A 17629-nucleotide genomic window follows, 5' to 3' on the forward strand; every position below is an offset into this window, starting at 1 on the left:
TCCCTACACACAGGTCATGGAGGACGGTGTTGAGATTAGACCCGTCTTGCCTCCCCAAGGTGGTGACAAGATTCCACAGGGCTCAGGAAATAGTGCTACCGTCCTTCTGTCCTAGTCCAGCAACCAAAAAGAGGAAAGATGACATTCCTTAGATGTTAGGCGGTGCCTCCTGCCTTATTTAGAAGTAGCAGAGCCCTGGAGGAAGCTGAGGGCCCTGTTTGTGTCCTTTTCAGGGGTCGAGGAGGGGTCTTAAAATATCCAAATAACCAGTAAAGTGGGTGAGAGACGCCATAAAGCTAGCTTATGTCAGTGCAGGCAGGGCTATTCCTGAAGGTCTGAAGGCCCATTTCACGAGAGCCATGGCGACGTCCTGGGCAGAGAGCAGATGCCTCCATCAACCAAACTTGTAAGGTGGCCACTTGGTCCTCTCCTTCTACTTTCTTCAGACACTACATCCAGAACGAAAAAAGATGAAGCACTGTCTAAAAATTCAAGCTTTATTAGAACAGGATTATAAAATATCTCAAGAAAAACATGTTACAGATCAAATGGAGGACATAACAAACAGGTGGCCGCACCTTGGGGTGAACAGCAATGCTCCATATATGCAACGATAGAAATGCTCTCATAGGAGTTTACGCAAAGAAGAACCATATGCAGACAAGCCTAAAATAGGACCAAAATGGCACAAAGGTATGCTGGAGATAATAAAAAATAGGACAAGAGAAGAGCCAAACTGAGGCTAACCGAGTGCTGGGCTACATGGAATCGAATGTGCTCTCGCAGCCGCTTCTTGTTACCGTCTGTTTGGAGATTTGTACTGGGTTTCTATTATTTCTTTTTTGCATAAGCGCATATTGATTCCATGTAGCCCAGCACTCGGTTATCCTGAATTTGGCTCTTCTCTTGTCCTATATTTTATTATCTCCAGCATACCTTTGTGCCATTTTGGTCCTATTTTAGGCTTGTCTGCATATGGTTCTTCTTTGCAAAAGCTCCTATGAGAGCATTTCTATCGTTGCATATATGGAGCATTGCTGTTCACCCCAAGGTGCGGCTGTTTGTTATGTCCTCCATTTGATCTGTAACATGTTTTTCTTGAGATATTTTATAATCCTGTTCTAATAAAGCTTGAATTTTTAGACTCTGCTTCATCTTTTTTGGTTTTGGATGTACTACTTTTGAAGCGTGTGTGTCTATTAGGCATTTGCTATTTTGGATGATTTCTTCAGACTCTCTAGGTTAGATCTGTCTTCCTCTTCTGACCTCGCATTCGGGAGAAGGGTTCTGCAGGCGGTGGTCCCTCCCTAAAGGTTATAAGTGAAATTCTCTCGTGGTGCCGTCATGGGTGACTGAAAAGCACGGGTATTACTTACCTGGTAATGGGTTTTCTCGTACCCCATGACGGCACCCTTATGTGCCTGCCCTACTTTTGATCACCACTTTTGTTCGGTGAATTTTTCTAGTTAAGACGCTCCCTTGGGTGTTAGTAACTATAATCGAATGTATAAATGGATGTATTATTTTGCGTGTACACTAATCTGCCGAGTTCCCCTCATGCTCTGTAGCACAACTGATGCGGAGAGAGGAGCCGCCCTTTTATCTTGAAGGTTTCCTGTCCTTGAAGGGCGGATCCCTCTCTCGTGGTGCCGTCATGGGTTATGAAGTAATACCCGTGTATTTGAGCATTGTATATTGGTATAATTTTGTGTGGTACTGATTGGTGGTATTATCTGAGCAGCGTATTGTGGTATTCTTTAGACACCATGCGGTAATATATGGTGGTCTTGTTTGACCAGTTTGTGGTGGTATTTGAGCACTGTATCTTAGTATTATTAGTATTATTAGCGCTCTCCATGGCACTGTGTGGTGGTATTATTTGAGCTTTGCAAGGTATTGTATGGAAATAGTATTTTGGCACTGATGGTGATTATAGTTGAGCACTGTATGATCATATAATTTGAGCACTTCATGGTTTTGTTATTTGAGCACTTTAATGTGATATTCTTGTAGTACTGTATGGTGGTATTATAGATCCAGTGTATGGTGATATTATTTGAGCAATACACGGTAGTGTTGTGAGAACACCGTAGGGTGGTAGTGGTGGTATGTCAGCACTGTGTGGTGGTATTATTTGATCAGTGCATGGTGCTCAGAGTGGAGAACGCTATGGTTAGATTACTTCAGCACTGTGTAGCAGTATTATTTCAGCACCGTATGGTGGCCATACGTTCAGCCGTTGCTGCTCCGCACTATACTGGTATTTACTGATGTCAAATCCCCAATATTAAAGCTTCACGGAACGAGGGATTTCTCCCATGATCTGAAGTGATGTCATGTTATTTCTGCGGCTCATCCGAATGTCTCCCCAGATCACGATCCGAGACATTCACAGAGGAAAACGCCCACAATCCATAAATAATAATGAGCCTCCAATAATTATGTCACTACCAGATAAATATGTGATGGTGACACACTGACAAAGGAGCAGCCAATAGCGGCCGATGTCTCCACGCGTTTCGCCATTCCTCAGACTCCTCAGGAGACATAACTGATAGCGGAAAAAGAAACCAAATTGGCCCGTCCCCTAATAAGTGTTGTGGCCCTGTCTGGCCCATTGATCACCGTGACTTTGCGCCTCCTGAGTCTTTATCGGCTCATTTCTTGCTCATTATTCTTCTTCAGTCCCCACAAGCCCCCGCTGACACCTCGTGACATGCTGGTCGTGCCGCGAGCGGCGGTCAGTGATGCTGCTGCACGTCATTACTGGATGTTACAGATACAATTGCAAATTTATAAACCGTCCCATGGTTATCATAGTGAATGCTGAAGGCTAGCGCTCTATTAAAGGGAAACAGTCAGCAGGAATGTCTGTATTAAACTAAGGGTATGTGCAGAATGGCGCTGGCATACTGACTGATCACATACATTCAGTGGAAAAATCTGCAGCCTGGTTTTCGTTAAATCCGCACAATACATTTAGTTTTCCTGATCTCCTTGTGCTTCGGACTGGTGGGCCGCACCTGTGGGCAGGACCTGTGGGTCTTCGGCTCGGCCACGGCCCCTCCGCTGCCTATGTTGCGCTCATTATCTTGGTTATTTAAATCTTGTGCTGGCGCTGTCCTAGCTGTGGATGGCGCTCTTGCAGATTCAGCTGGTGGCGGTCTTCATGAAAATGGCACCAGTGCATACGCAGATCGGCCTCCAGCGGTCTTCAGGAAAATGGCGCTGGAGGTGGCGCATGTGCAGAATGAGATCTCGGCTTGTCATTGGTCTCGTTTTGCGCTTGCACCACCGCTTGGCGACTTTTTTCTTGAAGATTTTTAAGTCCTCTGTTTGCTCTTTGTGAAAGGCTGACGCTGGAAGTGACAGGTTATCTCTACCGGCCATAAATCTGTCACCGATCTTAGGCAAGCTGGGATGGGACTGCGGCTGCTATCCATTAGAGCAGTGATGGCCAGACTTGTCAACTCGGTGTGTTAAAATTTGTAAAAAAAGAAGCATAACTCGGATGGTGTCACTGCTTGAAAAATCCTTAAAGGGGTTGTCCGGGCTTTCTCCTTCGTCTCATTGGGGGACACAGAGACTGTGGGTGTGTGCTTCTGCCGTCTGGAGGCCGACACTAAGTGTACAAAAAAAGAGTTAGCTCCTCCTCCGCCGCATACACCCTCGCCCCTAGGCCGGGCGTAACCCAGTTTTTGCTTAGTGTCTGATGGAGGCACACGCAGTCTGGAGTTCCAGACTAGATTTTTTTTTTTTTTTTCCTCCCTTTTTTCTATGAAGATAAGATAGGGGCGACGGATCCTATAGAGAGGATCCGATCTCCCCAAATCACCAACGGGCGACCACGTGTGAGTAACCCTCCACGTGTCCTCTCCCGCACCGAGGGACACATCTGGGACTTTTTTCCAGACATCTATTTTTTAACGAAAGAGGGGCAACGCGTCCTGATTAGAGGACTCGGTTTCCCCACAACTTCATCAGGAGCACGTGTGAGCAGAACCAGGGGTCAGCCTCCGCGTTGCTACTCTCCTACAACAGCAGTGTATGGAGGACCCGTCCACCCCTTGGTAGTGAGTCCAGGGGGTTGAATCGGAGGCGCAGGTGAGAGCGTACAGGGGGAAGAGGCCGCGAGTAAGACCGACAGAGCCCCCCCCCCCCGCGCGCCTGCACGACGGATGGCCCTGCTCACCTGTTTAGTATATGGGGGATCCGCTCCTGGAGCGCACCGCAAGTTGGCGCTGGTGGGTAGCGGTAGCCAGGGCGTTGCACCCGGGCTCCGCACGCCGCGTGTATCGCGGCCGGAAGCCCGCCGGCGGCCGCGGCCCCACTGTAGGAGGGCGCGAGTATCGCGCGAGGCCGCGCGCCGACTTCCGGTGGTAGCCGGAAGTCCCGCCCGCTGACTTCCGGTGGTAGCCGGAAGTCCCGCCCGCTGACGCGGCGGTGACAGCGGCGATGGTGGAGACGCGCGATATAGGGCAGGAGGTCAGAGGCGCAGATCCCGGAGAGACTTCCGCCCTAACACATCGCATCCACGCAAGGAGCCGGTGGGTGAGTGTAACTCCGTTTGGAGAACCACGCTGCTTGTCAGGGAAGAGGTTACCCTCCTCCTCCTTCTACTCTGCCTTCAGCCTGTGCAAGTATGTCTGCAAAAGGAAAAGCTCACTCTTTCCTTTACGCGGTTTGCGTGTCCTGTGGGGTCAGGCTGCCAAAGGCACAGGCGGGTAAATATTGTGAAGCCTGTGAGTCGGAGCGCGCCCAGGAGCCCCCCACTGTTTCTGAACCAAGGGGTCAGGACCCCCCGGAATGGGCGGTGTCCTTATCGCAGTCTATGCTGTCCCTTACAAGGGCAATTGAATCCCTTCAGGGCCCGGGCGGGAGCAGGGAGGGGGGTCTGCCAGCGGAAGAGAGCTCGTCCTCGTCTCAGGACCCTCCAACCATTAGAGGTCGCTCCAGTACCAGGCAAGCTCATATCAAGAGGGTTCGTTCTCCGTCGGCCGGACCCTCCGGGGCTTCGGCGGCGGGTATTAGGGCATCCCGTTCCCCGTCACTGAGCTCTGGGAGCGATCAGGATGAAGGAGAGGAGGAAGGAGCCTGGAATCTAGAAAGTCTGGGGTTCCAGGATTCGGTGGACAGTCTCATTGAGGCAGTCAACCAGACATTAGAGATCGAGGACGATGTGCCCACAGCCTCAGGTCACAAGGTCTCTTTTAAGAAATCCAGGCGACCACATAGAAGATTTGCCACGCATCCGGAGTTTGAGGAGCTAGTCCAGAAACATAGAGATCACCCGGATAAGCGCTTTGCAATGCAAAAAGCGCTACAGGCAAAGTATCCGTTTCCTCCTGAGCTCCATAAGGCTTGGGTAGAGTCGCCAGTAGTGGACCCTCCCGTGTCACGTTTAGCATCTAGGTCGCTATTGTCAATACCCAGTGTTTCCTCTATTAAGGACCCAACTGATCGCCTCATGGACGGGCTTGCCCGCTCGGTATATGAGGCAGCAGGGTCGGCTCTGGCCCCCTCCTTTGCGGCGACTTGGGTGGCTAAAGCCATGGTTTCGTGGGGGGAAGCTCTGTATAAGGCCCTCCAGGACAGGGATCTGCCCGCGGAGGTCTTAGAGGTGGCAAATCAGATGTCAGGGGCAAGTGATTATCTTGTCAGCGCCTCACTGGACGCGGCCGAGTGTTCGGCGGTGGCAGCGGCGAATGCGATCGCCATTAGGCGTGCATTATGGCTGAGGCTGTGGAAAGCGGATTCTATCTCTAAAAAATCCTTGACCTCATTGCCTTTTCAGGGCAATCGATTGTTCGGTGAGAAGCTGGATAGGCTTATCTCAGAAGCCACAGGGGGGAAGAGTAGTTTCCTTCCGCAGCAGAGAAGTTGCCCGGCATTCAGGCAAACGCAAAGGCGTTTTCGACCCTTTCGTAGCCCCTGGGGGGGGACTCCGGCCAGGACATACTCCTCCGCAAACGATGGCCAGAGTAGGGAAAAACAAGTCTCTTACAGGGCCAATCCGCTGGGTAGAGGCCGAGGCCATTTACCCAGAGCGAAGGGGGCCAAGCCCCAAAAGCCTCCAGCTAAATGACTGGAGGCGCTCCGTACCTACGGACGACAGGGTGGGCGGACGCCTACTAAGGTTCAGCCACGTTTGGGTCGCAGTGACACGCGACACTTGGGTGGCAGAACTTGTATCGTCCGGGTACAAGATAGAGTTTGTCGGACGGCCACCACAGCGATTCTTCCGTTCGCGACTTTCCAAGACAGATTCGCAGGCGGAGAGTTTGTTACAGGCTGTAACGACGCTAGAGCACAAAGGGGTTATCGCCCCAGTGCCGCAGGGCGAAGAGTCGCAGGGGTTTTACTCCAATCTTTTTTCGGTCCCCAAAAAGGACGGGACTGTGAGGCCGGTTCTGGATCTAAAGATCCTAAACAGATTCATCAGGGTCAGGCGATTCCGGATGGAATCCCTCCGCTCGGTCATTGCAGCCATGGATCCAGGGGAATTCCTGGCCTCAATCGATGTGCAGGATGCATATCTGCATATTCCGATATTCCCCCCACACCAGAGGTTCCTGCGATTTGCGATCGGAGGACGTCACTTCCAATTCGTGGCTCTGCCCTTTGGTCTGGCCACTGCCCCCAGAGTCTTTACAAAGATAATGGCGGTGGTTATGGCCATCCTGCATGCACGGGGCATAACGGTGTTACCTTACCTGGACGACCTTTTGGTAAAGGGGCCGTCGTTTCAGGAGTGCCAGGACAATGTCAATATTACTCTGGATACCCTGGCCCGTCTGGGCTGGCTGATCAATTGGAGCAAGTCGTCCTTGATTCCAGCCCAAAAAATCGTGTTCCTGGGCATGATTTTCGACACCTCCCGGGGGCTGGTGATCCTCCCTCAGGACAAGGCGCAAAAAATCAAGCAAGGGATACGGAACCTTCTACAGCCGGGCTCCAGATCCATCCGGTATGGCATGAGTGTGTTGGGCAGAATGGTGGCGGCGATAGAAGCAATCCCGTTTGCCCAGTTCCATCTCCGTCCGCTTCAGCATGCGCTCTTGACAGCATGGGACCGGAGGCTGCTGTCTCTCAGTCATCGGTGCAAATTGTCTCCGCTAGTACGGGGTTCACTCCGGTGGTGGACTCGCGACTCGTCTCTGGTCCAGGGGAGGCCCTTTCCCCCGGAACAATGGTTGGTGGTGACGACCGATGCAAGCCTGCAGGGTTGGGGAGCAGTTTTCCAGAGTCACATAGCCCAGGGGCGATGGTCGGTTCAGGAGGTAATTCTCCCGATCAACATTCTGGAGATACGGGCAATACGATTGGCCCTACGACATTTCCAGTGTTTCCTGAGACACCGGCCGGTGCGCATCCAGACGGACAATGCTACAGCAGTAGCATATGTCAACCATCAAGGGGGCACGCGCAGCCAGGCAGCCATGCGCGAGGTCGGACTGGTACTACGTTGGGCGGAGAAGAACCGCGTGGTAATTTCAGCGGTGCACATTCCAGGAGTCGAAAACTGGGCGGCAGATTTTCTCAGCCGACAGGGGGTTGCGGCAGGGGAATGGTCCCTGCACCCCGAGATCTTTCAGCAGATCTGCCAACGGTGGGGGACACCAGACGTGGACCTTATGGCATCCAGAGAGAATGCCAAGGTACTAAGGTTTGTCGCTCGATCCCTCGATCCGCAGGCAATCGCAGCAGACGCACTGGTGCTCCCGTGGAGCCAGTTTCGTCTCCCGTACTTGTTCCCCCCGCTGCCGCTGCTTCCAAGAGTTATCAGGAAAATAAGGAGAGAGAAGGTTCCAGCAATTCTGCTGGCCCCAGACTGGCCCCGGCGGGCCTGGTACGCAGATCTGGTCCAACTAGTGGTGGACGTACCCTGGCGTCTTCCAGATCGGCCGGACTTACTGTCCCAAGGGCCGATCTGCCATCCGAACTTAGGGGCCCTGTGTTTGACGGCGTGGCCATTGAATCTTGGCTGTTAACACAGGCAGGATTCAGACGCGATGTGGCGGCCACGATGGTGAGTGCCCGAAAGCCTTCCTCGGCGAGGGTGTATCATCGGACTTGGGAAGTATTCTTCCGTTGGTGTAGGGATCGTGAAGTGGCTCCTCTGGTTTTTTCGATCCCCAACGTACTGGCTTTTCTACAGGCAGGGCTGGACGCAGGGTTGGCCCCGAGTTCCCTCAGAACGCAAATCTCGGCCCTGTCGGTACTTTTCCAACGAAAAGTCGCTTCCGTCTGGCAGGTTAGGACGTTTATGCAGGGGGTCGCACATTTAGTAGCCCCCTATAAGGCGCCGACGGAATCATGGGACCTGAATTTGGTGCTCAGAGCCCTTCAGGAGGCCCCTTTCGAACCATTGCAAGAGGTCTCCTTACCTTACCTGTCCAGAAAGGTCGTTTTTCTAGTAGCCATAACGTCTATTAGGCGGGTTTCGGAATTGGCGGCCTTATCTTGTAAACCACCGTTCCTAACCTTTTATAAGGATAAGGTAGTTTTAAGGCCAGCTCCCCCCTTCTTGCCGAAGGTTGTGTCTGCATTTCATATCAACGAAGACATCGTCTTACCCTCGTTTTGCCCGGCACCGGTGCACAGGGTAGAGAAGGCTTTGCACACTCTGGATCTGGTAAGAGCTCTTAGGAGGTATGTGGCGAGGACGGCGCCATTCCGCCAGACAGACTCTCTATTCGTGGTTCCAGAGGGACGGCGGAAGGGGCTCGCTGCGTCCAGAGCGACTTTGGCCAGATGGGTTCGCCTGACGGTCCAAGAAGCTTATCAAATCAGTGGCACGCCAGTTCCGGCAGGGATCAAGGCTCACTCGGCACGGGCAGTGGGTGCCTCATGGGCACTACGACACCAGGCTTCAGCGGAGCAGGTATGCAAAGCAGCTACCTGGTCCAGTTTACATACGTTTGTCAAGCATTATAACGTACATACCCAGGCATCCTCGGATGCAAGCCTGGGAAGAAAGATTCTCCAGGCAGCAGTTGCGCACCTCTAATCAGGGGCGCAAATTAGCATGGATTGGGTGAGTTAAGATCCCGCCCAGAGGACTGCTTTAGGACGTCCCACAGTCTCTGTGTCCCCCAATGAGACGAAGGAGAAACATGGATTTTTGTGAGTACTCACCGTAAAATCCTTTTCTCCGAGACGCTCATTGGGGGACACAGCACCCACCCTATCAGCCAGTTGGCTTTTACTTATTTTGAGTTTTACAAATCCTTGTACAAGGTTTAGGGTGGCCCCTTTTTCAGACATATAGTTTCTTGCCTGAGTTTAAGGCGCGTTCTCCTACTGCTTATGCACTAAACTGAGTTACGCCCGGCCTAGGGGCGAGGGTGTATGCGGCGGAGGAGGAGCTAACTCTTTTTTTGTACACTTAGTGTCGGCCTCCAGACGGCAGAAGCACACACCCACAGTCTCTGTGTCCCCCAATGAGCGTCTCGGAGAAAAGGATTTTACGGTGAGTACTCACAAAAATCCATGTTTTCACATAATCTCAGTGCATATCTGGGCTGCAGAATGCTGACAATAAGTAATTTACCTTCTGTGGCCAGTTTGCAGGGTTTCCAAGATATGATCTCTTGCTTCTTGAAAAACGTCCAGGGGGGGTGTGTTCTGGCATTGAAATGAGAACAGGTCGTTTCCTCCTACTCTACTAAAAACATGTCCTCTATAGCAACAACCCCACCCTTCATAGCTACAGGCCCTCCCCGACCACATGAAGCCCTCATCACACAGTAACAAAACCTCCCCCTCTAGCAGCCTCACTGCAGAGAGCTGCTCCTCCCCCAGACACACGCTGAACAGTGATCTATGGAAAGTGAAACTAGTGAGGAGGAAACGACCAGTTTTCATTTCAATGCCAGAACGCCCCCGGATATTTTTCTTAGAAGCAAGAGATCATATCTTGGAAACCCTGCAAACTGGCCACAGAAGGTAAATTACTTATTGTCAGCATTCTGCAGCCCAGATATGCACTGAGATTATGTGAAAAACCCGGACAACCCCTTTAATTTTATAAAACTTGTAGTTGTAATAACAAAAACATACATTAAAAATATATGTACTGTGTTCCCAGCCGGGCCCCTGAACTGCAGTGAACAAGCCTATGCAGCGTCAGGCTTTCTAACAATGCTAGCGGGGATCTCACCGAGGTCACCGCAGTTCAGCCCGGCTGGGAACGCAGCCTCAGTGAGTGGATGTAACCTCAATGTCGTCACTGCCGGTTTCTGAGGCCGCTCAGTCACCAGTGGTTCTCAGCAGGGACGGTCGCATCTTGGCACTGTCCAGGTTGAAAACTGTTTATCCCCAGACATGGATTACAGCGTGGGACAGAATGATGCACAGGTAAGGGATATGGTTGTTAGGTTTTTTTTGTTTAGTCTTATTGCTAATACAGGACTTTATTCTGGCTGTGTCTTTATTTACCATATAACTATAGGATTAGTAATGGAGGTGTCTTATAGATGCCTCTCCATTACTAAGTCGTGGGCTTGATGTCACTGGACAGTACAAAGGTGACATCAACCCTACAAATATGAACCCCACTTGCCACCGCTACAGGGCATGTGGGAAGAGCCGGGCATGGTGCCAGAATTGGTGCATCTAATAGATGTGCCTTTCCTGGGCAGCTGCAGGTTAGTGTTTTTAGGCTGGGGGGGTCAATATCCATGGCCTCTTACCAGCCTGAGAATACAAGCCCCCAGCTGTCTGCTTTAGCAAGGCTGGTTGTCAAAAAAGGGGGGATCCCACGCCATTTTTTTATTTTAAATTATTCTTGATAACCAGCCTTGCTGAAGCTGACAGCTTAGGGTCGGTCTGTGAGTTTTGCTTGGCTGGTTAGCAAAAATACAGGGGAACCCAGGCAGGGGTTTTTTTTTATTATTTGTTTAGAGTGCAGGAGCTTCTGATGAATACTCCCATTATCCGCTCCTCCTCTCAATGTTAGCGGCAGCGGGCATCACCCCCCACACATCCAGGTCGGCAGACAGCTAGTAATCCATCTGTGTATATATATTATTACAATGTACATGTGGTCGGAGACGTGACCCTGTGACCCGGTTATATTCCCGTGTGGGAGGTGATCACCAAATATCATTGTTGCACTCCAATCCCATGTACATTACTTCAGACTCCTCTATCCGCAGCCGTCTATAGTCAGGATGAGCTATCAAAAGACAATATGAAACTCCCAAGATGTCATCTGGGCCAGCGACGTCCTCTGCTAAGGTCACTGAATGAGGACGAGACCTGTGCTGAGGCCTCCATGATTGATGGGGGGCGCTCAGTAATATGTGGGGTCTCCACAATGACCGGGCCATAGACATGGAGCCATAGGCGTACGAGTAGTGGCTATTTATCTTCACTCTCTATATTCCTATGTTTGGAGTGTAACAATGATATTTGGTGATCACCTCCCACATGGGAATGTGACCGGGCGACAGGTCCACATCTCCCACCACCTGCACATTGTAATTGAGCTTGGTTTGAGTTGGTATAGATGCAGCACACAAACGCAGGTTCACATTGGCCATAAAGCATACAAAACCTACAAGAGCCAAAATGATCATAAACCTGCTGTAACTAAATAAGTAAAAAGCAAAGGTGCATTTATATACAGTTGTGGCCAAAAGTATTGACACCCCTGCAATTCTGTCAGATAATACTCAGTTTCTTCCTGAAAATGATTGCAAACACAAATTCTTTGGTATTATTATCTTCATTTAATTTGTCTTAAATGAAAAAACACAAAAAGAATTGTCCTAAAGCCAAATTGGATATAATTCCACACCAAACTTAAAAAAGAGGGTGGACAAAAGTATTGGCACTGTTGGAAAAATCATGTGATGCTTCTCTAATTTGTGTAATTAACAGCACCTGTAACTTACCTGTGGCACCTAACAGGTGTTGGCAATAACTAAATCACACTTGCAGTCAGCTGACATGGATTAAAGTTGACTCAACCTCTGTCCTGTGTCCTTGTGTGTACCACATTGAGCATGGAGAAAAGAAAGAAGACCAAAGAACTGTCTGAGGACTTGAGAAACCAAATTGTGAGGAAGCATGAGCAATCTCAAGGCTACAAGTCCATCTCCAAAGACCTGAATGTTCCTGTGTCTACCGTGCGCAGTGTCATCAAGAAGTGTAAAGCCCATGGCACTGTGGCTAACCTCCCTAGATGTGGACGGAAAAGAAAAATGGACAAGAGATTTCAACGCAAGATTGTGCGGATGTTGGATAAAGAACCTCGACTAACATCCAAACAAGTTCAAGCTGCCCTGCAGTCCGAGGGTACAACAGTGTCAACCCGTACTATCCGTCGGCGTCTGAATGAAAAGGGACTGTATGGTAGGAGACCCAGGAAGACCCCACTTCTTACCCCGAGACATAAAAAAGCCAGGCTGGAGTTTGCCAAAACTTACCTGAAAAAGCCTAAAATGTTTTGGAAGAATGTTCTCTGGTCAAATGAGACAAAAGTAGAGCTTTTTGGGCAAAGGCATCAACATAGAGTTTACAGGAGAAAAAAAGAGACATTCAAAGAAAAGAACACAGTCCCTACAGTCAATCATGGCGGAGGTTCCCTGATGTTTTGGGGTTGCTTTACTGCCTCTGGCACTGGACTGCTTGACCGTGTGCATGGCATTATGAAGTCTGAAGACTACCAACAAATTTTGCAGCATAATGTAGGGCCCAGTGTGAGAAAGCTGGGTATCCCTCAGAGGTCATGGGTCTTCCAGCAGGACAATGACCCAAAACACACTTCAAAAAGCACTAGAAAATGGTTTGAGAGAAAGCACTGGAGACTTCTAAGGTGGCCAGCAATGAGTCCAGACCTGAATCCCATAGAACACCTGTGGAGAGATCTAAAAATGGCAGTTTGGAGAAGGCACCCTTCAAATATCAGGGACCTGGAGCAGTTTGCCAAAGAAGAATGGTCTAAAATTCCAGCAGATCATTGTAAGAAACTCATTGATGGTTACCGGAAGCGGTTGGTCGCAGTTATTTTGGCTAAAGGTTGTGCAACCAAGTATTAGGCTGAGGGTGCCAATACTTTTGTCTGGCCCATTTTTGGAGTTTTGTGTGAAATGATCAATGTTTTGCTTTTTGCTTCATTCTCTTTTGTGTTTTTTCATTTAAGACAAATTAAATGAAGATAATAATACCAAAGAATTTGTGTTTGCAATCATTTTCAGGAAGAAACTGAGTATTATCTGACAAAATTGCAGGGGTGTCAATACTTTTGGCCATAACTGTAACAGGGTTCTAGTAATACTGGTTTGGATCAAAAATAGCATAAAAGCCGTCTCACCGCCGATCAGGTGACTGATCGGGTAATTATATGTACGATGGATTTCGAGCTGTCTGCTGACCTGGGTGTGGGGTCTCTTTGTCACTTCCCCCTTGTTTATGTATTTTACTATTGGTTGTATTTAATAAAAGTATACATCTTACATTTATAGCTGCTTTGCTTCCTTTTTCTCTTGGATATTGTAGGTTGATGGGAGCAGTAGTCCCATCAGCCAGCGCCAGTGACCGGAGATAAGCTTTTGACAGCGTGGGAACCGCGGCTGTCTGACTGGCGGTAATGTAGTTGTGTGAAGCCGCATCAAAATATCAGTTCAGACTTATGGGATGAAAACCTCGAGCAGTGAAGCTGTGCAGGGATTCAGCTTCCGGCGTCCTGCCTCCGGTGTCCTGCCCTCGCCTGCCTCCAGTGCTCAGCCCTTGCCTACCTCCAGCGTCCTGCCCTCACCTGCCTCCGGTGCTCAGCCCTTGCGTGCCTCCGACTCTCAGACCTCTCCTGCCTCCGTCGCTCAGCCCTCCCGTATATCCGGCGTCCATCCCTCGCCTGCCTCCGGCGTCCAGCCCTCGCCTGCCTCCGGCGTCCAGCCCTCGCCTGCCTCCGGCGTCCAGCCCTCGCCTGCCTCCGGCGTCCAGCCCTCGCCTGCCTCCGGCGTCCAGCCCTCGCCTGCCTCCGGCGTCCAGCCCTCGCCTGCCTCCGGCGTCCAGCCCTCGCCTGCCTCCGACGTCCAGCCCTCGCCTGCCTCCGGCGCTCAGCCCTCATGTGTTATTGGCATTAATGCTTCATCTCGATTTCATTGGGTACACCCTGAAGCACCTTCAGGCCAGACACCTTACAGTCCATCCCCATCGGGGCCCTCAGTGGACACTACAGGAAAGGACAAAAAAATCCTCATAGTCAGGGAAACCGATTGGCTGCACAATAATTAACCCTTTACTGTAGCTGAAAAAAACGAAAGGGAAGAAATTAACCATCAGCTCTGATCGTCACTCTGACCTCTTCTTACAGAAATCGGGAGAAGACGAAGCGACACACAGTCCAGGTAATGAACACTGATTGGAGATAGGGGGTTCGAGGCTGCTGTGAATATGGAGTCACGGGCTGAATTAGATGGGGGGGTGCCGGGCTGATGTAGATGGGTGGGTGCCGGGGTGATGTAGCTGTAGGACCCCAGGCTGATGTAGATGTGGGGTCCTGGTTTGATGTAGCTGGAGGGTCTTGGGCTGATGTAGATTGGGGGGTTCCCAGGCTGATGTAAATGGGGGGGTCCTGGGCTGGTGTAGACGCGGGAGTCCTGGGCTGATTTGGATATGGAGTTCTGGGTTGGTTCATTATCTCCTTCTTGGGTTGGTCTCTCGCAAGACTTTCCTTCTTCCCTCCAGTAACGCACAGTGTGATGGCTCTTGGTGGATAGTTTGGACCCCACTTGCAGGCCCGGGCTGATATGAGGGGTACACGGGATACAGCTCGGTCACATGTCGCTGGTGTACTCATCTATTATGTGTTTTTCCACAGTTGCCAAAGTCTCACGAAATGACCCGAGCAGTTCAAGAGAGCAACTCCTCTCCAATGTGGTTCTGATCGAGAACGTCCCGGACTCGTGCTCCTCGGAGATGCTGACCATCCTCGTAGAGAATATTAGTGACAGGAATGACGACTCTGACTTTTACCTGGAGAGAATCCCTGAGATCCACTCAGCCGTCATCACCTTCACCTGTGACATCGGTAACATTCAAATGATGCTTTGTAAGATGTGCCCATGTATAACGCGGAGCGAGTCCAGGTCAGCGGGAGTCCTGGGCCCCGTCCAGCACTTGTAATTAATCCATGGGGTCAATGTCTCGGGGCCATGTAACGTTCATCCTCGGTGCTTATTTATGGAGGGTCCCAGGACGTATGCCCCCTCATCCCACCCTTGTACAAAGTACCCTAATGCTTCTCCTCCTGATAGTCCTCGTGATTCCAGGTAGGAAACGTGAGATCCCTGAAGATTCGTCATCTTCTTTCCAAGACTGTCGCGGATTCATCAGATAGTGGCAGTGGAGGTAGTCCCCGTCTTCTGTATGGATGTCTCTAGTCTGCAGGCTGCCTTTATCTGGGAGGATAGCCGCAGGGTTGGCTTAGTCCCCGCATAGTCCCCCCTCTGGCGGGGGCATCGGTCTTCATCTTGGCTACTTGTACTACCTAGACTCTCACTAGTGGGGGTCACAAGTGCTAGGCATCTGCGAAGCAGTGATACCCTGTTGACCCCCACGAGACACTTTCGTGACAGTCCGCACAATGCACTAAAGGTGTCTCCTCCTCCGCTCTCACAATGATTCTGTTAATCGCCAGACAGCCAAGGGTATAGCCATGAATAATCCTGGGCGTATCGTGTCACAGAAGTCTGCCGGAGCCCTTGCCCTCTGGAGGAGGGAGCACTGACAAATAATAATCCTTAAAGGGTCAGTTTACTTTTTTTCATAAATCAGAACATGTGAAAATACGAGACTTTATAATGTAAGAGGAATCTGCTTCTTTCTCTGCCAGGACTGATTTTTCAAAATTTTCAGTTCATGACTAAAATGTGTCTTCAGTGACTACAGCCTTTCCAGCTATTGAGATAGATGGCAGTTAGTGCTGATAAAAGTCTATGGAGAACTGTAAGTGCTGTTTCAGAAGAACTTACAGCAGAAAGCCTGTGCCTATAACTCCGCCTCCTCTGCCTCTAGCTCCTCCTTCTGCATCTGCTTCTAACTCCCTCCTCAGTCTGTATCTGCCTCTAGCTCCACTCAGTGTACTTGCCTTAACTCCTCTCTTTGTAACTGCCTCTAGCTCCTCCCCCTCTATATCTGCCTCTACTTCCTCCCCCTCTATCTGTATCTGCTTCTAGCTCCTCCCCTCTGTATCTGTCTCAAGCTCTTCCTCTCTATCTGTTTCTGCCTCTAGCTCCTCCCCTCTGTATCTGCCTCTAGCGCCTCCCCTCTGTCTGTATCTACCTTTAGCTGCTCCTGTATCTGCCTCTAGCTCCTCCCCTCTGTCTGTATCTGCCTTTAACTCCTCCTCCTGTATCTGCCTCTATCTCCTCCCTTCTGTCTGTATCTGCCTCTACCTCCTCCCCTCTGTCTATATCTGCCTCTAGCTCCTCCTCCTCTTTCCGTATCGGCTGCAGACAGGGGCTCCTACGATTCTCTCACTTCTCAGCCCACAGACTAGGACATTGTACAGCAGAGCTGAGCGGTTCTGATCTGAGTGCGGCTCTGATGTGGGTAAAGCTCTTGTTACTGAGCTCTGCAGGATGATTCCCTGTCTCTTCCTTCTCTACTCCTCCGCAGAGGATAACAGAGCAGGTAATATCATACCTGCAGTCTCAGTCCGGATCGGAGCTGTATTCTCACAGTGGACGCAGGAGGGGGAGGGGAGAAGGCGTCTGATTCATGGAGATGGAGGCCGATCTCTCTGAGATACATTGCAGAGTTTCTTACATTCGCTCAGATTGGTGATTGTTCACTTCACGTTTAACACAACAGTTTCTCTTTTAAGAGTTTTCAGCATATTCACCACTTTCCTCTTACAGTTCTTTTCCTTTTATTTTCTCCAGACATCTTCAGTTTCATCCAAAAATTCTGCAGAAACCACAGAGTAAATCAGCATAAACTGACAGTGAAGCCTCTAGAGGAGACCAGAAGCATCCGGGCTGAAGGGTTACCCCCGAAAACAGAAGAGGACCACCTCATCATGTACTTTGAGAGCTCAAAGGTCGGTGGAGGGCCAGTCGATAAGGCAACGATGATCCCCGAGGAGGAGGCCGCGGTCGTCACCTTCTGTGATGCCAGAGGTAAGTGATGGGTCCGCTGATGTGTCATGTAGGAGAGGGTTAGTCGTCTCCATTCACACCGGGGTCATACCGCCAACAGGGTCGGAGCTGCATTTCCCTATGTCCCCAGTCCATAGTGTACAGTCGTGCTCTACAGACCGCCACGGTACCACTGCCATTAGATCCAGAGATATCAACATTCATGTCACTGATGTCTGAAACCCACCGAAGATCTCACGCTACCTACTACCTCTACACGAACCATGGACGCAGCTCTGCTGCCCCATCCATGCCATCCACAGCTGTCACCCAACCATATCAGCAGTCCTGTGCGTGAGTCCCCTTCCCCCACACCTCGACCCATTATTTACTCTTCTCTGCTTTGGATTTCATTTTGGTTCTGCCAGATCAGCCCTTTGTTTTGCACCCATATCCCCCTGTGCGGACCTCTCCAGACGTGCAGCCCGCATGCTCCTGGCGGATGTCATGTAGACGATGTGTAGGCTCCCGCTGCTTAG

General features: G+C 50.5%; 1 protein-coding gene across 2 annotated transcripts in view; it reads left to right on the plus strand.

Annotated features, from left to right (window-relative positions):
- LOC141054984 (protein mono-ADP-ribosyltransferase PARP14-like) overlaps positions 1-17629 on the plus strand; it is a 58917-nt gene that overhangs the window by 10278 nt on the left and 31010 nt on the right. For both annotated transcript variants that reach the window (XM_073551909.1, XM_073551910.1), the window contains exons 3-5: positions 14324-14357; positions 14831-15040; positions 16896-17132. In XM_073551909.1, coding sequence (XP_073408010.1) covers positions 14324-14357; positions 14831-15040; positions 16896-17132 — 481 coding nt within the window. The remainder of the gene's footprint in view (positions 1-14323; positions 14358-14830; positions 15041-16895; positions 17133-17629) is intronic.

Source organism: Dendrobates tinctorius, unplaced genomic scaffold (assembly GCF_039654945.1).
Source record: "Dendrobates tinctorius isolate UK_male_01 unplaced genomic scaffold, ASM3965494v1 ptg000182l, whole genome shotgun sequence".
NCBI lineage: Eukaryota > Metazoa > Chordata > Amphibia > Anura > Dendrobatidae > Dendrobates > Dendrobates tinctorius.